This window comes from Magnolia sinica, chromosome 2 (genome assembly GCF_029962835.1).
Source record: "Magnolia sinica isolate HGM2019 chromosome 2, MsV1, whole genome shotgun sequence".
In the NCBI taxonomy this organism is placed as follows: domain Eukaryota; kingdom Viridiplantae; phylum Streptophyta; class Magnoliopsida; order Magnoliales; family Magnoliaceae; genus Magnolia; species Magnolia sinica.
This window is the reverse complement of record NC_080574.1, coordinates 466,940-489,946: the sequence shown is the minus strand read 5'-3', so window position 1 is coordinate 489,946 and position 23,007 is coordinate 466,940. Positions and strand designations below refer to the sequence as shown.

The 23,007-nt window shown below is 38.6% G+C and overlaps 1 protein-coding gene across 1 annotated transcript in view; it reads left to right on the top strand.

Moving 5' to 3' along the window:
- Positions 1–23,007, top strand: part of LOC131231005 (uncharacterized) — a 32,884-nt gene that overhangs the window by 5,791 nt on the left and 4,086 nt on the right. Inside the window, exons 5-18 of the mRNA XM_058227055.1 lie at positions 3,571–3,648; positions 3,794–3,878; positions 4,049–4,131; positions 4,331–4,388; positions 6,082–6,192; positions 9,216–9,273; positions 9,488–9,584; positions 10,494–10,529; positions 17,282–17,418; positions 19,616–19,686; positions 19,788–19,841; positions 20,749–20,891; positions 21,178–21,321; positions 22,362–22,601. Of these exons, the coding sequence (XP_058083038.1) occupies positions 3,571–3,648; positions 3,794–3,878; positions 4,049–4,131; positions 4,331–4,388; positions 6,082–6,192; positions 9,216–9,273; positions 9,488–9,584; positions 10,494–10,529; positions 17,282–17,418; positions 19,616–19,686; positions 19,788–19,841; positions 20,749–20,891; positions 21,178–21,321; positions 22,362–22,601 (1,395 nt within the window). The remainder of the gene's footprint in view (positions 1–3,570; positions 3,649–3,793; positions 3,879–4,048; positions 4,132–4,330; positions 4,389–6,081; positions 6,193–9,215; positions 9,274–9,487; positions 9,585–10,493; positions 10,530–17,281; positions 17,419–19,615; positions 19,687–19,787; positions 19,842–20,748; positions 20,892–21,177; positions 21,322–22,361; positions 22,602–23,007) is intronic.

Sequence of the window (23,007 nt, the reverse complement as noted above, 5' to 3'; positions counted from 1 at the left end):
GAGATGGGAGATTGGGTTCCATCTGCGACTGTGACATACTAAACGTGAGGAGAAGGAGAATAAGAATAAAAGAATTGAAACTTACCAGTCATATGGGAGGAAGCTCTATAGTCGATGACCCAGGAGGTAGGAGAGGATGATGTAAGAAGGGCAGTACCTGACTAGGCCGAAGCTGTGTGAGAAGGCTCAGGAATATCACGAATGTGAAGCCGCATAAGGGCATCATATGCAGCTCGAGAAATGATAAGAGACTCCCCTGAAGTAGACTGCTCAGCTGTCGGGGTGGAAGACTGTCTCAAAAGCAAATGTGGATGTAACAGAAGCAGCGGCATACGTAGGACGACCATGTATCTGCTAGCAATAATCAACAATGTGATTAGTTTCACCGCAATGTGAACAAATGCGGGAACCATCACGTCCTCGTTCACGTCCACCACGACCACGAAGACTACGGCCGCCACGACTACGATTTCCCTCGCGGCCTCTACTGCGACCACCAAAACCAGAAATGCGCCATAAACTCAAGAATGGTACCCGAAGACCAAGAGATGACTGATCGCCAACAAGATGTGCTGAACGCTCGGGTGGCACAAATGAATGAGAAGGAAGAGTAGAGACAGTAGCACGCTGACACATAGCATAGACTATCGTCAATGGGGGAAAAGGATCCTGCATAACAATCTGATCTTGAACATGAAGATAATCAGAATTCAATCCAACCAGGAACTGCATGATACGAGTATCATCCCGCTGCTTATGAGCATGTTCATGATCCTCTTTACATTTGGAAGGAAGAGGCTGATACATATCCAACTCATCCCACATACCTCGAAGCGTCGAATGATAATCTTTTAAGGATCTGGAGTTTTATTGGAACCGACCAATTTCTTGAATAAGCTGGAATACCCGTGAAAAATTCTGAGAACATATCATGAAGCGTATCCCAAATGCCTTTAGCCGAGCATAAAAACATCACTGAGTGCTTAATCGAGGAATCCATACTATTCAACAACAATGCAATAACTTGATAATTCTCCTTTGTCCAAGACTTGTAGGTAACATCGGTAGAGCTTGGGGGATCATCTAAAATATACGACAACTTGTCACGGGCTCCTAAAAATACTTTTACAGGTTGTGCCCATTGAAAATAGTTGTCATCATTCAACTTAGTGGAGGTAATCTGCAAGGAGTTGGATTCAAGAGACCCTATGCCAAGAGATGAGAGCCCTTTGTCAGCCATAGGAGAGTCCAAGAGAGATAAACCTATGCTGGCCCTACATCAAGAAGGATTGATTCAAACAACTATATCTCACTCAATCCTTCAAGATAATGAGAGATAAACCTCAAACAAATATCAATCATCCAAAATACCATGAAACACAATAAAAAAAAGCCTAATTGAGTGAAAAACGGCCCAGCCGCACGTCTGTTTGAGGTTAAAAACCTCTCAAATATTGATCTTAAGTAAAAAATCCTCCACGGGTAGCTTGGGAGGAAGATTTCGGTCCATCTTGAGCAAAGAAACCAAAGAAAAGCTTACCGATTTGAGGTAGATCGAAGAAAAACGGAAGATGGGCCCGATTTTCGAATTTCTCTATTTCGCCCAAAATACCATGAAAGAAGGTCCAATAAATTCTGAAAAAATCATGACAAATCTTCTAAAATCAAGATCTATCAAACCTCTAAACTTTTAGCTCAAACAGAGTCCATGTGTCCGTACAACGTTGACGTCAGCAAGGTGACGTGTCGCCTCTCAATCTGTTAGATGCGGAATGCCTGGATCTAGGCTCTGATACCAAGTAGAGAATGATTTGGTGATAATAATAGAGGAGAATATTGAGAGAGAAGAAGAAGAAGGAGAGCTTGGGAGAGATGTTGTGTTAGGCTTGCTTGCCCTAACACATAATATTTTATTATAATAAAGCATATAGTACACCGCAGGAGAAGAGGGAAGTGTACACATGCACTTACACTAAAAGGGGCCACTAACCACATACACAATACACTAACATTCTTTATAGTTCCTGCTAGTGCTACCCAAGCTAAACCTTGTCAGACACAAGGGTAGAGGTTCTCATTGTCGGACTTGAACAAAAGAAAGAAAGAAGAATAAAACCGTTGCTCGCAGCATGTAGGTTGAACTAGGGAATCAGTGGATTGACTAACAAACTGGCAATAAAAGCTAAAATGGGAAGGTCAGGGGAGACGGATGAGCAATGGCTTCTAGTTAGGTCTCTCGTATGGTTCTCTGACCTTCTCTCAAAGCTTTTCAGTGGTATGTATGTACTAAGTCCTTGATTTTGTTGAATACAGAGCTTTGTATGGGCAATGCGGCAATCTGGCAATGGCTAGACACAAGTTGCTCAAAGATGGTTCTGTTGGACCAATCCAATGGATTTTTGTGTCTTGAAGTTTGCTGGCTCTGAATGAGAGGCTGCCTCATCTGCAAATGGATACCTCAGATCCTCGGGGTATAATGATCGCATCATCATTGGACATGAATTGATTAGGGATAGAAAGTGTCATTTCATTGAGGGGACTTAACTGGTTGGTATCTTCGAAGAATACACAGTTTCTTTCTGATCTGATGCTGTGAACCCTTTAGACATCATACTTCTTTGGGTGACTAGAGACAGTGAGACACTGTTGAAAAATGAAAGCCCACAATTTATTCCTTCAAAGCGCCTTCCATACTCATCCAGTAAGGGACCCCAAGTTCTGTTGCTGATGGGACACAGATGACCAGTGTATGCTAGCCTTTCTGTTGCATCTCACGAGCTGTCCGATATGTAAACAGAGTATTCACTTAATAAAAATACGCCAAATCAGCAATAGATCTATTCTAATGCACAAATCCAAGATTCCATAACCAAAAGTCAGTAAACAAATCAAGGGAGATCTAGAAAGCCAATGAAGTACCTTGCATTAGAAGATAGCATCATACAATATAAATAGAAACTTCTTCGAGCATGAATCTTGGCAAGAGAGAAGCAATAGGAGGAGAGCACGAGTCTCAAAACCAAGAAATAGCCTTTTGAGGAGTCCTAGTTTTCAATGAGAGAAATGTCTTCTATCGAACTGCCCTTCCTTTATATATTCTCTAATAACTAAACCCTAATGAAGGTTAAAATGACTTAAATGCCACCCTTCCCCCTTATTCCCCAAACCAACCGTGGCCCCCTACTCAAGCTAAAAGGCACGTTTAGCTGGAATTGTGATTGAATCTTGACCACCATTGTGTCCGGCACAACGCAACATTCTGAATTACGCAATCTCTTTAGTGATACACATATCTCGACACGTAGACGATGCCAATGTTTTTCAATCAGAATACGGGCCTGTCTCATACCAACAGCCATAAGTAAATATGGTTGCTTGAGAATGAGGGTTCTCAGCCTCTTGAGTAGCTATATCAGCTTGACTAGGGTCTTCAGACACATGGCTTGTCTCAAATCACCAGGATTTTTTTGTTTGAAAGGGAAGAAAATGATATGAATCAAACCTAATGTTTGTGGGAACGGTTCTTTCCAGTGGTACTTTATAATGATTTTGGGTTTATTGTATTTGCAGATCCGCTATGCTTTTGAGCTGCTGACCAACCCATTATGGAAGAGAGACTATGACAGATTTGGCATTGATGAATATTTGGTGAGATATAGTTTAATTTTGTTGTAACAAAAGCATGCCATGCTTAGCTGTCTCATAAGACAGGAGGTGCTTTTATCGTTCTTGCTATGTTGCTGCTTTTGTTGCCATATGATTTAAGAGTGTGCTGTTATTTTCTTGGCTGTAGCATGTTCTTGAAAGGGTGAAAGGACAATATGATAGGGAAAGCTTTTCAAAGATAGGCCTCCCACTACTAGATGAACCTCTCTCCGGTTGGTTAAGATATTTCATCCTGCATCTGCATGCCACTTGAAAAACCTTGTGCTGTTATTTTATTTTGATTTATATAGATTTTTACCTCAAAACGTTTTATGTAAGTTCCCTTATGGTGGGAATGCAAGTTTGGTGGGGTAACGCATATTTAAACCTTGTCTTTTTTTAGATCCCACAGACCATGCTTTAAATGTACTCACATCTCAGGACTTTATGTCTACCATTGCAACTGATAAGGCACAATTAATTCAGGTATGGTCTTTAGCTATCTTTTGATCTAATGTTTGAGTTCCTCTATTAACTTCTGTTAATTTGAATAAAATCATCAATTTAAACATAAATTTTATTATATTATCTATTGAATTGGTTCGTGTAGTTCATTTGTTGTTGGTTTTTTTTTTGGTCAAACTACTCTTGCATTGTGAAGCTTATGTTAGCAATTGCAATCTAGGTTTATTCATCTGGGAGCACCCGTTGCGCACAATTTTCTAATAGCTGGAAAATAATTGGTATGTGCTTCATTAATACAGTATTTCTACCATATTGAAGAATTTGATTGTGTATTTATATCTTTTTCATTTCCTTGCATTTTATTTTGGTAACTTATAATGAATATAAGCCAGAATAGCATCATGCTGTTCATGGGAATGTTCGGAGCTGGAAACAAAGGTTTCAAATCTTGCTCTCCAAGATGCTTCTTGTCCAGTTGATTTTAACCCATACCATTGTATTTAATACTTTCTAAACCCTAACTAGAAGAATATTCAGAGCATACCCAAAATATTCAATTGAGTTCAAATGTGGAGATTAACTTAGAGAAATTGTGGAATTTCTAGCTTGGAAACATCTTGAACTCCAAACCAAAACCCCACATGGATCCTCTAGGAAGCTGTACAAGTAGTCCAATCACACTTTTGTTGGACCATTATGACATCACCATAATCCCTGTCACGAGGAACTTTTGGATAAGTGACTCGACGCCTTTCCCCCTGCATATTGGGTTTTCAGGTCTGTCGAAAGGGGCTCATGCTTTGCAATGCAAGCCAACATTTTGTTGCATCCCACAGACCATGTGCCCAAAAATCTTCTAATTCAGAATATCCTAGCCACCGATATTTCAAATTTTTTTTTTCAGTTGATTGTGGACCATCGTTGTGTTTCTCGTCTTGACAGTGTCTTTGCAGGCCACAAACCAAAAGGTTGTGATTTTCCTATCTAGGAGCTTTTTTAGCATGGGTCCATCCATAATGGGGGTTTCAACCAGACTAGTGGCCTCGATTACTGAAGAACAGGCCCACTGTTTTGAATTGAAAGCTAACATATATTGTGCAAAGTGTCAAGTTGCATATCCTATAATCTATTTCGTCATAACCTCGTTTCCCATTGATAATTCATCATAAGTTGTTTGGTCCTTATCAAATTGTGTGATCTCGAGCCCCCATTGGAAAGCTTAGCCAATAGGCTACTGTAATAATTTTCTATTATTCGGATATCATTTGAACCTCGAACCATACCCATTTTCTTTGGTTACAAAAATAGGATTCCACTTCAAAAATCATGCATACCATGCACACCTTTGGAGGCATGCCTGTAGAACCATGAACCCATGCATACCATGCACACCTTTGGTTTGGCCTACATCACCATGTCACCCTCATATGAATCAAAGGACTAAAGACTCCGCATCACAGCTATATTGAAATCATGAAGATCTCTCAAGTTGGGCTTTCTTTCATAGAAATCATGAAAACTCTTGGAGAACTGTGGAAATTTTTAGGGAAAATGCTTATTTATGTGCCTATATATTCCTCCAATCTGCATGAAATGTTCAATGGTGTGGTTATGGACTATGGATTATTTCAAAATTTGCTTATAAAATATTTGAAGATCTTTGGAAAACAGCTGGAATGACAATGATACCTAGGTATGACACCAACGATTAAAGACTTATTATCAGTGCGCGAAGGAGAAGATGATTGAAGTCGATACGATGCATATAAAGTGCCCACTATTATTTGAGCATAATATGCCTTTCAAAAGAAAAGAAATGAGGATAAGATGGTTTCAGTCTGAGTCATATTTATGCCTGATTGGGTGTGTTTTTAGAAAATTTGTCATGTTCATGCATGCCCCTTTATTTTAAGCCATGAGCATGTTCTGTCACCATTTACAACCTTTTCTTTTTCTTTATCCCACATCCAGCTCGTTTGTTGGAGGGTGTTGCTAGCACTAGCATGGTAGAACTGGGCGAAGTTCAGCTTGCAACCTACCTTGCGGAGAGGAGGTCAACTGGCCAACCCTTCTTTAGAAATGGTAATGCTTTCAACTGTACATTTATATTATCCATTTCTTGCATTTTGATAGGTGATTTCTGAATTGGTTCTTTTAGTAGAATTGATGATCAGGGCAAGATTCCTTGTCATGTGCATAAGTACTCCTAAAAAAGCAGGATTAGACACTTGATGCAACTCCTATCCTTCTGTAATCAATGAATATCAATTAGGAGTTAGCTGACTGTCAGAATAAAATCGTCTCATTCAAGTTTCGGAATATTATTGAGATGACAATAGAGGGTGATGAAAATGAACCAGCTGAGATCATGGTTCTAAATGATGGTATCGGCCGCCATATTGGCCCCGCAAAAAAAAATGATACGATACGGCGTTGTGTATTGGAATTGGCTTGTATCAGCCCGTATTGGTCAGATATTTTTTTTTAAAGTAAAAAAAATATGAAAAAAAATCAGAAAAAAAGGATAAAATGAGATATTCATGAATCTGTCATTTTCTATTTTTATTTTTTGTATTTTGACCATGTATTTAATGATGTATCAGACCATTCTTTGGTAAGAATGTTATCCTGACGGGTTGACCTATTGTAAGTTCCAATTTTGATTTTTTCTTCATACTATTGATATATATCATAATTAAAAACTAGACATAATATTTGAAAAATGGTGACCAAACTACTCAGGTCTTATATATATATATATATATATATATATATATATATATATATATATATATATATATAAACACCTAAAAAACCCAAATATTTGAAATTAAAATTTTTTTTTCCAGAAATCTCAAAATTCTAAAAAAAAAAAAACTTTATTTTTAATCAGATCTTATCGAAAATGCATGGCCTCTCTAGATCTGTGATCAGGAACATCAGATCTACATAGATCTGATCGGAAATGGCTGGAGAATATAGATCTGAGATCAGATTTTAAAAAATGATTTTTGAAAAACATACAAAAAACGGGCGTAAATGCCCTAAACGTTTTTAAAAAATCCATAAAAAACTCAAATCAATTTTCAAAACTAATAGTTTTTGGTAGATCTAGGGGTATAATAAGCATAAATATGGATTAGAAGAAGGATTGACAATAAAAAATGGATTTTAACCTATTTTTATTTTTATTTTTTCAAAACTGGCCCCAAAGTGTTTCGATCCTTTAAATCGGATGAAATCCAATGTTTTGATCCTCCAAGTTGCTGTTAATGGTGCCGAAAATCACTTAGGATTGATGTATTCGAGGGATCTCAAAGATTGGAGGAGAAATGAGGGAGAGAGAGATCGAAAAGGGGAAAGAAAGGGGCCGATTTTGCCATTTTATACGGGTACGTAATATCAGAACCAATACGGCCCAATACAGCTCAACCTTTATCGACTGATATGGCCGATACAGGGCTGTATCGCGTGTCATATTGAGCCAATACGGATATGATACACCGTATCAGCCGATACAATACGGATATTTTGAGATTCATTTTGTACTTAACTATCAAGAGTGAGTGAAAATGGTTAAAATGGTATTTTTTTCATGAAATGTGTAGAATATGAGGTCATTGAAAATACTCCACAGTCCTGAAGGGAAACATGTCAGCTATTCTTGTTGCAGAAACAAAAATCATTGTGGTGGCTAAATTTTAAAATCTGTATTAAGGAAAACATGTGAAAGTTTCACATGATAGTTTCTTAGATTCTAGTGCTAAGAAACATGAACTTTGGTGTTGCTATATGACTCCAAAAGTTCATAAGTTTTTTTTTTTTTAATTAGTTATTATCCGCACAAAATATCATGTGGCAAAACCTGGCATTTAGTTGTCTAAACAGAAGAACTTGTGCACTGTTTTTCTGAAAGGTGATAAATTTTATTGAACAGCCCAAAGGGCAAAAGAACTATGCTAACCCAAAAGAGAGGAACTATATAAGCTCAAGCCCGAGCAAAAGAGAAACCAACACCCAAGAGAAATCAAGAGGCCCACTCCTCAACAAGCATCAGTGCTTTTCTAAACACTTCCAAGTGGAACCTGCTCCAGTTCCAAAAGCATTGGTTATTCCTCTCACCCCAAATAGCTCAAAGGCCCGCTAACAGAGCCAACTGCCACTTCACCCTTCCTCTTTTTCCAATACCACCTCCATACCATGCAAGAAAGAAATCATCAATGGATCCTCGTGTCACCCAAGAAACTTAAATGTTCCAAGAAAGCCTTCCCATACCAACTTGGCACCAGGGCAATTAAAAAAACAGGTGGATACACAGAAGGCATACGTTAGGAACTTGGGTACTGTTGAAGCTCTTGTAGCTCCAGTGTAGGGGCAGACCCTTCATGGAGGGATCACTGAGGATCGAGCCCCTATCCTTTACCTTTATCTGCCCAGAAAAATTAACTTGGGCACTTCCAGGGGCGTTATGTTTTACCTGCTGGCCCCATTTAGCTATTTCCCTCTGTGCATTTAGGTGGCAATACCGACATGAAGCCTTGTTAATTGGTGTACTTCAAAGATACCGTTGGACTTATCAGCATGTTTGTTGTACTATAATCATTTCATTTGCTTCTTGAGGCCTTGACTGTTATTTGCTCACGGTTACTTTCATCCCCACGAGAATTTCTATTTTGTGTTTTCAACTGATCCCAATAAAGTAAATCCTCTATTTCTTGGGCCTTCAAGCTCTCATGACATTTGGGGTCATAGACTCAATAAGTGGTACTTACCATTTGTAAACCTTGTAGCATTTTTAAAAAGTCGAATGAGTTGTTGTGCTTTGTTTCCTTATTATGTTGTGACATGCCATCATTTTCTTTCAAATTCATTTTCTTCATGAGTTATCAGAGTTTCAAAATGTTGATTGGAGTTGGAAGATCCAAAACCACCTCGTGAGATTTTCAAGCTTTTGGAGTCCACATAAGCTGCTTCATCATTTTTTGTCATATATGTTCTATTTTATTTATTATGCTGTCCATTCTAAATTGGAATCTTCTAAGCCATTTGTCTGCGTATATGCTCATAGTGTGCTCATAGTTTCTGATTCTTAATGATGCATGCAGGCCTTCCTTCCCTTGTTGCACTGCCTCCTGGTTGTAGAAGTTCAGATTGTCTTGTTAGGTGAGTTTCCACAGTTTATTTGTTATTTTAGCAAACCAATGTTATTTTTCCTGCATCCCATCAAAGCTTCTTAGTGCCTGAAATTTCTTCACTTGAGAATGATACAAAAAGGTTCATGACCATGTTGCTAAATGTATGCTTCATTTTACAAACCTAAACCTGCTAATTTGGATCTTTCTACTGTGGCCTATTTTGCTTTAAATTCTGGTATCAGGTACCATGGAGATCTCCAAGTGGATGCAATCGTTGATTGGGTTGCAACAACCATACTTGGTTTACCTCGTATTCTTTACTACTCGAAGGAATCATTGGTAATTCTTGAGACCATCGTCTAGTGCATATATTGTTATATACCAAAAAGGTTTTAATTAATAGTTGTTTGATCTGTTATACTTGGTTTTAATGAATTTCTGACGATTAAATTTTGTGTAGCTGCACCCAATAATTTCAGATTTTTTTTTTGCTTTGAATCAAATTGTATTGCTGATATGCTGAATATTTACTAGAGGAAAGAATACCCAACAACAAGGAAAGGTCTGAAAACACCATCCCAAGCAAGTGAATCCACTTCCCCTCACTATAGGTCTGTCAGTGGGCTGGGCCCTGGCCAATCAAAATCCAAATCTTGAACAGGACTGCCCAGATAGGCCTGGCCCAACCAGTTAAAAGTCTATATCTAAACCTACCCCAGGGAAGCCTGTTGACAGCCCTACTTCCCTATGAAATTGAGAAAATAAAATTATGGTCTTTGCGCTGCCCCTAATTTCTTACACCCACATTGCTTATCTCCATGAGAATAAACCCTGGGAGTTAGCCAACAAACTGTGTTTGAGGAGTCACCTTCAATCACCAAATAAAGAGAAACTCCTTAAACAGTGATTATGGCCACCTTCTATCACAGCCAGACCTGAGTAGGGAGAATCTCTCTAATGAAAACTTCATGGTACACAATATTCTTAGAGAAATAACTCAAACCAGAACTCTTGGTAACTATAGTCGGCATTTATCCATATTAGAATTTCAGCAGCTCGATGAATTAGGTGGATTGTTCATTTACACTAGTTTTTGCATGACAACATCATTTGATATCCTGCCTAATTTCCCTTAACCTTGCAATGCTCGTGATTTACTGTCTTGCTTATAGGTTTAAATTTTAAAATATTGCGTGTTCATTTCATTTTCGACCATCAGAAGTGATGTAGAACTGTTTCAATTTGCAGGGACAGAAGTTCATTATGAAGAGTGGGCAACATAAGGTATGTGTTATTTTATTCGGCTCTAGTAAATCAGAGACCTTTCATTTTTGCAGTGCATTATTTTTCTTATATGGTGCTGACCTTTGATATTTTCTATATTTGCTTATGAAATCCTTCTGTTGATCAAGTCTAGATCGATCCCTGTCATAACATGAATGCTATGATTAAAGCACAACCTGACTGGTGTTAGGTAGATCTGCTAAGAGATGAGAGCTGGACGCTCTTCTAAGTTTTCTTTATTTTCTCAACATAATTATACATTAGCATGAACTTCCAATTTTACTGTTTGGCATACTAAATGCCTAAGATATAACGCTTTTTTTAAGCTTCATATATATTTTAATGTATTAATCTCGGATATACAAGGTCCTTCACACTAATTGAGTGCAGTGCGCATAACGGGAAGAAGAAGATGTAAATCAATGGTAAAGAATTTATGATACTTGAGGTATAAAAGAATAAAATAATTGCAGTGGTGTATATCTGAAACTTGTGTGAAAAAGTTTAGTAGTAACTACCCGATCGCACGTCTCACCATCGTAAGACAGAGACAATGATCAACGTCAACACCGGAAGCTTTCTTCAGTTTGAGAAGACCAATTGCGAGGGTGGTTGAGATGGCGGGGGCACTTGAGATGTCAGGCAAGAGGACAATCAGGCTTCCAAGATGGAGACTGGGGGGCGATTAAGTAGGTGGGAAGTTAGGAAAAAGATTTATATTCCACCTGAGGGTTGCAGGAGATGGGGGGTTGAGTAGGAGGATGGAGTTGGTATTGAAGGAGAGTCGAGAGGCTGCCTAGCCACAAGGGTTGGAGGAGGACGATGAAGCAACTCTAGAGGGCCTAAAAAGGGTGAACAATGGATTGATGAGGCAACAAAAGGCGAAGGAGGCAAGGTGGAAGTAGTTAGGCAAGAAATCCTTGGATTCTGGGTAGGACTCGACGCCGTCGGGCCCTATCCCTGAGCTACCCACCCTCTTTGTGGAGAATTTCCCGGAGGGTTGGATGGAGCTCAACTTCCAGTGAATGTTTGAGAGATTCACAGCCGTCTCTGAAGTGGTGATTCCAAGAAGGAAAGGCTTAGGGGAGAGAGGGATTTTGCTTTTGTTCACTTGGAGAAGGTAGTGGAGGTGTCTGGAGTGATCAAACGTTAAATGGTAGAAGATTCGTGGCTCTCGGTTCAGTGAGCAAGGTATGGGCCTGACTTCGTCAACCACCAAATCATAAGAAAGGGGAAAAAAAAAACTGAGAGAAAAGAAGAAGAAGAAGAAGAAGAGAAGAGCGAGAAAGGGAGGTTGGGGGAAGCAAAGGAGGGCGGGTAGTAGTTCGGGGGGAGCTTATCCTGAGGAAGATCCATGATCCTGACATTAAAGCATAGGAGATGATTCTATTGGGGGAAGATAAACCTCTTCGTAGGAACCTTGGGCAAGAATATGTAAGGCGTCTCAAGGAGGATGAGATTAAATGGAGGCAAAGATTGTGGGCTACCTGGCTAAAGGAGGGGGATAAGAATACAAGATTTTTCCATAGCATTGCAAGTGCTCGTGCACGATGTAATAAGATGAATAGCATTGTAGTGGAGGACGAAAAGGTGGAAGAAAAAGGCTAGATGTGTGATAGGGTAGTTTGAGTTTATAAGCAATTGTCGACAACAAAAGAGTGGAAAAGGCCTATTCTAGATGACTTGCATTTCCAAAGCTTTTCAAGGGTGGATGCAAGGTTGCTTGAAGATTATAGGCCCATAAGCTTAATTGGAAGCATTTATAAAATCCTCTCTAAGGTTTTAGCGACTAGGTTCAAAAGGAAACTTGTAGGTGTTATCTTTCAGTTCCAACGTACACTTGCCGAGGGCTAGCAAATTTTGGATAGTGCTTTAATAGCCCATGAGTGCATAGACTCTAGGCACAAGGAAATGCTGCAAGATGTTATTTGTAAGTTGGACGTCGAGAAAGCTTATGAGCACGTGGATTGGGATTTCCTAGACTGCATCCTCGGTAGAATCGGATGTGGGATGAAGTGGAGGGGTTGCATGAAGGAATGTATTAGCTCTACTGGATTTCAGTGTTGGTTAACGACTTGCTGAAAGGATTTTTCCATAGCTCAAGGTGTTTTGAGACAAGGGGATCCACTATCCCCTCTTCTTTTTGTGGTGGTGGTTGAAGCACTTGGTAGGATGCTTGAATGAAGTTTACAAAATTCTCTTTTCTGTGGCTTTTGTATAGTTAGGGTGTCTTCCCCAGACTCTCTTCTTCAATTCGCAGATGATACGCTTCTTTTCTATGGCACTAACAAGGTTGTGGTGGAAAATTTGCGCATGATTATTTGTTGCTTTGAAGCGGTCTCCAAATTAAAGGTGAATATTGCAAAAAGTGTTATGCTGGGGGTTTATGTGCCTAGGGAGGATCTTCTGAAGCTGGCTTCTGCTTTCGGGTGTGAGGTGGAATCTTTCCTTTCTACCCATCTAGTGCTACCTTTGTGTATTGGGATCCTTACGAAACATCTATGGGATGTAGTAGTGGAAAGATTTGAAAAGAAACTAGCCCACCATGGGAACTGCTTTTATTTATCTTTGAGGGGTCGTATGACTCTCATTAAAGCAACCATTTCAAATTTGCCGATGTACTTCATGTCTCTATGCCGATGTCCCAAGGCAATGCTTATGAAGTTGGAAAAATTACACAATGATTTTCTTTGGCAAGGTGCAGGAGTGTCCAAATTCCATTTATTAAGTTAGATTGAGGTGTGTAAGCCTTTTGACGAGGGAGGGACTAGAATTAAGGAGTGGATGATGGTGAATAAAGTGTTATTGGGTAAGTTGTTGTGGAGCTTCTGATTGGAAGAAGATGCATTGTGGAGGGTTATGATAGCTTCCAAATATAGTTGCTGGGGCAAAGGGTGGTGCACTAAGAAGTCATCCTTGTACATTGATTCGACAATTTGGAAAGGGATTCTTTTTGTGAAGGCCAATTTTGATGATGGGGTTGGTTATAGTCTTGGAGATGGCAAGAAGATCCGTTTTGGGGAAGATGTGTGGGTGAGAGATACACCGTTGCAAAATTTGTCCCAAAAAAATGCTTGGCCAGCTTTGTCTGATAACATTATTGTCACGCATTGTGCCTCGTCCATGGTGTGGTCTCCTCCATGTTGCCTATTCCTTTCAAATGAGGAAAAGTGGTGATTGAAGGCCCACCATTACAAAATTCCTATTGCCAACTATAATGTTTATTTGTCATCCAACCTATTGATTAGGTCACCAAGACCCGAACATCCTTGGCTTTTAATTGCGCCACAGAAGCGTGCATGTGCATCGAAGGGTTCATATTTTAATGCAGTGGCATTTTCACACCAGGCTCGAGTGGGGTGGCCTGTGTGAAGCGGGGGCACACTCGGGGTGGGTGGCCCATGTGAGGCGAGACCCATGTGAAGTGGGTCTTCGGCTAAGGGCCTGACCAGGGCCTGAGATAAAGGAATTGATTTGCCATGCTCTATCGGTTAGAGCTTTTAGAGCAAGTGGTTAGTTGTCTTGCATCAAAAGTAGTATCAAAGCGGGAGGTCTCGTGTTCGAGACTCCTCACCGGGGGTGATTAATGCAGGAGCATTTTCACATTGGGCTCGAGTGGGGTAGCATGTGTCAAGTAGGGACACACTTGGGCTTGTGTGAGGCCGGTGGCTTGTGGGAACCGGGACCCATGTGAAGTGGGGCCTATGAGGGGGTTCATCCAATAGCCTGATCAGGGCTTAAGATAAAGGGATTGATTCGCCACACTATCAATTTGAGCTTTTAAAGCAAGTGGTTGTCATGCGTCATATTTTCTTTTTATTGACTTGTGATTCAAAGAGAGGGTTGAACCTGCGTTTGAGATCTATGCATAAGGCACATGTGGATTTGACCCATTTATACCATGTATCAAGGTAGCAGTAAGTGAACAAGTGAGCGGCATATGCACATTGATCATTGTGGGTTTTCTTTTTGTTCTAACCATCCATTTTGTAGTCCACGGAAGAGTCCATTCGATCATCTAATTGTTGTGATCTTTTGTAGGTGACATCAACATCCATTTTGTCCCCAGATGGCCATAGGTTGCTTGATCCATCAGTTTGAAACTTTGAATTATATTTTGGTGCAAGTGTTGTATATTGACACATGGGCAGTTCAATCGTGGCTCGACTGATTGCTAAATCAATTTAATCCAATGATCTTAGCAACACGATTGGTTAATTGGCCCTAATTTCACACAATGGCTACTCACGGAGGGTGGTTGGGCTGAATGGATGGTCCAAATCGATGTTTTAGACTATCCTTGTACCCATTGTTTTAACATCTGGGGTCATTTAGTCCAACTGTTGGTCCAACTAGTGCGACCATCTAGGCCCCAAATGTTCAGAGTCTTGTGCCTCGGGACCTATAAATTGAGTGACATTCTCTTACTAGAATGCATAAGAGGAAAATAAAATAAAAAATCGATGGATTGGGCATGGGTGTGCCAAATTTGGTGCCATGGCAATATTAGGTTCCATCTCATACAGTACGAAAGATATTTATGGAGACAAAAGGGGCAAATATGACAATTTGCTTATTGTCAGACACTTGTGATTTTGTATTTACCAAGTTTTTGTAAAAAAGCAGTTCTTATTTTCAAATATCGTGATATTTTTAAGACAAATTAACAAATGATTTTTTCAGTACTTATAAGTACTAAAATTCAGTACTTCAAGATTTCAGCATTTAATTTAATTTTCAGACCTTATTTTTTAGTTTACCAAATGGCAACGAACATAGAAATCAAACCCAACCAAGGTTTGTATTAGGATTAACCTAACATGAACCTGGAATCTTATGGAATTAAATAGAAGTTCTAGAACTTTTAATGATGACAACAATTTTATTGAAACTCATTCTTAAGTTAGGGAGCTCACAACTATGACTCTCCTTGAGGTGGCAAAGGTCTAAAAAGATAAGTCATTTATGAAACCTCTTTTAGCAATGAAGCAATTGCTCAACTTTTTTTTTTTTTTTTTTAATTATGTTTATTTGAAGAAATTTCAAAGACTCCAAACCCAGACCCAACTTTGAAAAGTCCACCATAATCCCATGCCTAGATTGGGCTTCTGATGGACTTGTGACATGTATGGACCTAGTAGAGGTCACGTCGCCACCCTATATCTCAATGCCGCTAACAAACTATGTTAATGTTGTGATAAATCGGGCTTAGCTCTAATACAACTTTGTTGTAATCCTAAACCCAACAAACCCAAATCAACCCTAGGTATTAGAAATTCGGATCTAATACCACCGTCAATCCGTGCGGAAGCACATTTAATGAAGATATAACAATCAAAATAACTAGAATAATCAAAACAATCAAGTAAGCAAACATATAACACATCGATTTTATGCAGAAAACCCTTGTGGGAAAAAAACCACGGCACAAAGTGATAGATATCTCCACTATAATCAAAAGCCTTAAAGTTTACACCATTCACCTTCTTCGATTACAGAATCACCCGATCTCTCCTTGCATTGTGCACCTAAGAAAATCCTAGCCCCTTGAGAAAATTCCTTTTCAAGCTGTTACAAGTGTTGAGAACCCTCTCACTTCACAAAACCCTTGCCCTTTGAGAGAAAACACTCACAATGACAAGCCCTAATCGCAATTAGGCTTAAATATCCTGATTTGCACAAAACCACGTAACATAAGCAAAGTCCGTCAGTCGGACTGACAGAACCCTGTTCAACATCTTGAGAAAACCCACACTCTGTGGGTCGGACTAACAGAGCCCTGCATCAACTCTCAGACTGGCAAAATCCAAGGCATCTGCACAACAACTAACTATAATTGGTCATATCTTTTTCCTTGTTTTCTTTTTTGAATGGTGTAACTTGGCCATATCTTGCTCAATTGATCTCACAAATCTCGTTATTCTAGCTTCTTAGAAGGAAACTCAATAAGTTTTCAAACAAGACTTCTTCTTCTTTCGTTCTTTTTATTCTTTTTTTATTCCTTTTTTTTTTTTGTCTCAATGTTGTTCGATCCTTGAAGACCCATAATCACGGCTGAGAAAATTAGGTTACTCCTTGGGAATCATGCACTACTCGAATCTAGCCCAGGTGCACATTTTTAGACATAGAACCATGCAGTTCTCATTTTCCATTGTAACTAAGCCCTTGGTGTATGTTTTATGGGACACCCCAGGTCTGGATTGCGTCTCTTTCTTTCCCTTTACTAGATTGGTCAATTCTTTAAGCACTAAACATCTGCCTTTGAATTTATTGGGTGTTGAATCTTTGATATCTTTTGGCCAATTTTTCAGTTTTTGGTTTGCCACTAATTTGCAGTAGTTACCCTAAAGCAGCTGAGAAAGACCTGGTGGTCTAGTGGCAGTGCGGTGCCTAGGAATTCCCAGTTTTTGGATTTTTGAGTGACAACTAAAATTTTCTGAAATAGAAAAGAAAAAAGAAAAAGTGGCCTAGGTTACTGAATGAGATGACAGGGTATCATCTAATTATACTAGGGCGAGGCCTTTTTTTTTTCTTTTTTTTTTTTTTTGAGCAATGAATTTTTATCAAAGGCCCAAGGCATTTGACAATTATCTATCTCTTCTATCAATTCAAAGGTAATTTTTTACTTTTCTTATGCCTGTCAGTGACATATGATACATGGTGGTGGTTATATCACAAACTAGTTCATCAATCATCATTGATATTGTATACATTTCCTTCATTCTGCTCATTGTTGCTACTTTGGCTAATAGGTAAAAGTCATTTGCTTCTCAAAGACTGGGGAACGCGCTTCTCCGTTCTTGCGGCAAGCTGCTAAGGACTACTGGGCTTATGCCTCTTTTGCATTTGTGCTATGGCGAGAAGAGGAATCTTCTATATGGTGGAACATGTAGGTCCCAAAGTTGGCAACAACTGAATCTGCATATGATTTCATTATCCATTTAATCTTTTGCAGTTCCTAGTTGAACACTTTTGACAAGCGTAGTGAATTATCATCCTCATATTTCAACAGAGTTTTCTTTCCAACCATCACACTTTCTTTAAGAAATTGAAGCTTCAATAGAGAGAGAAAAAAAAAGAAGAATGGAACCAGCACGCAGATGCTTCAAAGTTCTTTAAAAAAAGCATATTTCTCTTATCATTGTTCTAATACCACATCAATGAAATTTTTTAGAGTTACAAATCTTTTATCTTGGAATGGACTTTAATGTAAAATTTTTGGAGGACTATAATTTAGATTTTCTGCTTTGTTTGTAGTTTGCGTCGCCAGTTCAGCGCCTTTTCAATGAAAGTTCTTGTTTCCCTTAAATTTTTTTTTTTTTAAAAAAACCACATTAATGAAAAATAGAATATCAGCTATCCTTCTCTAGACGATTGCTGCAGTTTTAGTATATCTGCTTACCTTTGCTTGGTTTCTTTGTACAATTATTACATTATTTGGATGATATATTTCCATTTCATGTCCATGACTCTGGCACAGCTTTCTAGCAATAGCTCTTTTCATGTATAATAGTGATTGTAAATGGGCAAAATGCTTGATTATGGAAAGAATATGTGGGAATGTCTTATATGGAACGTTGGCCAACTCACTGTCCACTGATGCAGCAAGCCTATAAAGAATGTCACCAGTAAATAAGCCTTGGGAATATATATATATATATATATATATATATAGTTGTGAATGGTGCTGATTGACAATGACCCTCGGGGGTTATCCCAAGATATAGTGCTGAAGTTCTGATCACGTCTTTCTTATGCTTGAACCTTTCTTATGTGAATCTGTGTGCTTTTAGCCTGTTTGGCCTGGATCGGTCTATGTTGTAGTTTTTTCTTTTTGCTCTTTGTATTCTTTTCAGCTTTGCCATTTCAATAAATTGTCATCCTTGAAAAAGAGTAATAATACCAGGCTCTTCGATTTGGTAATTGGTAATCTAAACATGTAGCGGTGGGCTCCATGCTATTCCCTGCAGCCAGCTACTTCAGTGCATCCTTTCTACTTTTGGCCCGGTTTGGTACATTTATGTTCCTTTTAGTGCTTTGCTCACAAATTCCCTTCCATAACCCTACTTTGCCCACACTCCCTTCAAGACGTTCATCTAATAGTTGGTCTGGGGTTCAATACTGTGTGGGATATTACTCATAATGTGAGCCTATGCATGGCCTTCTCCAAGAGCCTGGGTAAAAGTGCAAGGTTGATGTCTGGTTGAGCCAATCACAAAACTTTTGCCAAGCTAGCATTTAAAAGCCAACCCGAATTACTGGGATAAGAGGATGATTTTTAAATTTTTTTTTTTCTTAAGAGATCTTAATGGATCAGCCAATCGCATCAATGTTCATAATTTTATAGAAACTTGTGGTTCCTATGTGATATGACACTTGGTAAGTGGCTTCCTAGGAGTGACAGATTTCTTTTGCCACTGTATAATTAGTGTTTACTCCCATCAGTTGGCAAACAGTATGGAGATTGTTGGGAAACACCAGATCTCAAGGATCCCCTATGTGCGGTAATGTGAAGTTCTCTCTTTGAGATTTAATCTCTTTAGGCATCTAGCAAAAAGGGTCCCCCTTTAACACATCCCATTTTTTCCAAAAGACATAAATCACCAAGCCTTCATGATATATGTGTAATGTAATCACTTTTCAGAGGGAGCCTTATGTTTTCCACTGCTGAAGGGTGAGGACCATAGTTGTCACTGACTACTTGCCCTTTTTCCAGTCTGAATTCGCAATGCCCCAATAATTAATACTAAGGTTGTGTCCTTTTCAGTGTTTCTAATTTTCAACTCTTCTCCTTGTTTACTTCAGCCTCGAGACAGTGGTTTTTGGATATATAAACGTTAGTTATAATGTTTCTTTTGTGTTGTATATATATTGATGTTTTTGAGTCTTATGAATTTCCAAATGCATGATTCAGGATTATTGATCCTTTTTTTTTTTTTCAATCAGCCTAGAGACAGCGCTTTTGGATTCATAAACATTGGTTAAAATGTTTCTTCTGCGTTGTATATATATTGATATTTTTAAGTCTTATGAATTTCCAAATGCACGATTCATGATTATTGATCTTCTTTTTTTTCCCCACTCAGGTTAGAGGTGGAATCTGCCCCTGCTATTGTGTTTCTGAAAGATCCGGGTGTAAAACCTGTTGTGCACCAAGGCATGCTACTCTCCCTTGTGTTTCATTTTGTGGTCTGTCTTGTGCGATACCAAGCTATCCATTTGCTCTTACTAGATAAGTAATTGTCACTTTCATTGCAGGAGCCTTTAATAGCTCATGGTTATTAAATATCATGGAACAAAATAAACACCAAGGTAGGGTCACTATTCGTGAATCTCTGATCAATTTGATTTAGTTTACATGAAGCCTTAAAATTGTTGCATGTGACTGTTGCCTTCTTTTGATTAGTTACTTGGGTTACTTCATTTTTTTTAGTGAAGAAATACTTTTTAGTAAATACTTGTAATAATTGGTTTATTGTATCGATGGAGTTTCCTCTTTTTTGAAATGGGAACAAGGATAGATGTGAGATTGCATCATAGTTGTCAATTTCATTCCATTCACCCAGTATGTTTCTTACCTGTAATGGTAGAATGTAGCAGTCTTGTTCCTTCTGCATTATTACATTGTTGTGGTAGGTGTTTCTTTCTGAAAAGTGAGTTATTGGCTTGCTATTTTTTTACGGGGGTTTTTTTGTTTTTTTTAATGACCATTGGACCTTCTACCGACCATTGGGTGTAGTTGATTATTTGGTGAATATTGTGAAGGAACTGGTCACTGATAAATTGTTTTTGGGCTATGTCAGTTTCTCACTGTCCGTCACTGATAAATGCATATCCATCTAAGTTGCATTAGCGTGTATGGTCTCTTGTAGCAGCTTAGTTCCATGAATGGATTCAGTCTGCACTAAACAAGTAACAAGTAGAGATTCCTTTTGACATAATCCGATTGCTTACTGTAGCCATCTAGCCTCTTTTAATTTATATGTAATTAGGACTTTTGTGATAGTTTGTTATTTTTTTAACAAATATTCCATGATGCTTTATCAACTTATGGAAGCAGGATTTATGGCTAGAAAAAGTTAGCAGTTGTTAGTATATCTGTAATCATTGACAGTATTTTTTTAAAAAGGACAAATAGAGTTCTCTCTTGATCGATTCAATCCATCTTGAAGGACAAGTTCCTAGTAACATGCATTTTGTCCTTTTTCATGTATTCTAGATCTTCCCCAACTAAGGAGTATAACATCTATGGAGCTAGGTTGTGATGCAAGAGGCTATTCTCGTGCGGGAAATGATACAATGACCTGGTATTGCGTGGTTCTTGCTGGGAGACCAAGCCTTGAACTTAATAAAATGCGCGAAGTAAGCTCCCTTTTGTTCGATTTGCCGACTTTGATTGATTTTGTAGTTTATCCCTAGATTCTTTACTAAAGCTGCAGCATACGAAACTCTTGAAGTGTCCTTTACTTGATTGTATCACTGATTATCTTTTGCTCCTTTATTACAATATTTATAGTCTGTTTGTCTTCTCTCTCTCTCTCTCTCTCTCTCTCTCTTCTTCTTCTTCTTCTTCTTCTTCTTTTTTTTTTTTTTTTTTTTTTTTTTTTTTGCACTTAAGAATGTACACATTCACCTGATGTTCTCATAGACCATTCGCAGGGTCCAAGGTGTATTATTCAATGATATAGAGTCAAATACTGCTGATAAGGACCTTTCAGTGCCACCACTGGCTGCCAATGCATTGAAAGAGAAGCGTTTGACATTTGCATGGCTTGATGGAGAAGCACAAAAAGTGAGTTGTTACTTTGTCATGTAACAAGTTTTTTTTTTTTTTTTTTTTTGTACACGCACTCACTCTCGCAGACACCCCACATGGGCACTTGAACTCTGGACTTCAGTGTTGAAATGCAGAGTGTCTACCACTGAACCATCAATTGAGACCCAACTACATAGTTGTTGAGCTAGTCTTTTAGTAATTAATTTTTAAAATATTTGTAAACAAATTGATTGAATTGGCAGGTACCCCCATGGTTTTAAATATCGTTTGATATGACTCGGTATTGTCTGAGTCATCTTGGTTTCGGTCTGAAACAATACTAGTCACCACACTCTTACGGGACCAAATCAGACCGGGTCAGGGTGAGTTGTACCAGTTTTGGTCCCCAAGCGAGCGCATTTAGAGACAGGTACTTAATCCATGGGTACCTTGTAGTTGTGACTTGGACTTGGACCTCATACACGTCAACTTTTGCATTCTAAGCACTAATTTTTGTTGGAAACCATGGAGAGTGTTTGCTATTGATCTTTTATAGTAGAGAGTGAATGAGCTTGACAAAATGTTTCTTTTCTGTTTGTAAGAATCTTTTCATGATCACTTTTTTGGAAAAGTGGATCCTTTCATGATCATGGACCTTCAATGCTTTATGCTATTGGCTTTGAAAGCAATTATCCACATGCTCACAAGCCTCCGCCAGCCCCATATAGTTGACTTGATGCCATTCATTCTTCCTCCGGTATTCATTCCAGCATTGAATTTCTTTCCCAATGGACACAACTAAAATTTAGAGTGAACATTCTGTTACAGTTTCTGTTATGGGGTGGTGCCTCAATGGTTCTGTGTACAATTCCTCAATCGATTGAAATTTGGGCCTGTAACAGTTGGATTCATGGGCTGTTACAGTGAACAATTTTCATGTCTCAGGTCATTGATGTTTACCGATTTCTCGAGTGTTGAAGCTTGAAAGTGGCACCATATGTTTGAAATGCTGATTTTTCTGTAATATCGGGTCATTTACTACTGTTTATGTACTAACACTGCCTTCTCTTATGCAGAATTATTGTTTTTTCTACCTCTTCTCTGAGGACAGCTATGAAACATGTGGACCTAGGAGGTACGGAGATCTTACTGATGTCCCTCGATTGTTCATTGTGCGGTACAAAAGAAATTCTACAAGGGATGATGCAAAGGTCAAGAAAAATCCCAAAACCATCTGGGATTCATTTCAAGAGGAGGATCTCAATCTTGCATCCCAGCTTGTGGCAAGGTTTAATGGTTCAGGGGACATTCAAGAGGTACTCATGTTACTCGATTGCAAGATGTTTAACTTCTTATTGTATAGTGAATAGCTTAATTATCTTTTAGCCTTGCATTATATCTTTTCCAATTAACCTTTTTTTATATAAATATATTGTACTGATTATTATTTATCAGAGGGGTAGGTGTGCATTTTAACCACTCCTTGCATAATCTCTACTCTCTTCCATTTATTATCTTATCTTGTTTCATATTATAGTGCCAGGGAGACAACTTTGTCTTGTTAATTACCATAAGGAACTGCAGTTGCTAGGGAGGAAAGATCTCTCTCAGTTGTGATGATCTGAACTTTTGAACTAACTTAAATTATGTTTTGTAAACTATAATCATGTTTTTAAAGGAGCCAAAGACTTTATGACCTTACAGAAACTGGTATTTCTTGTA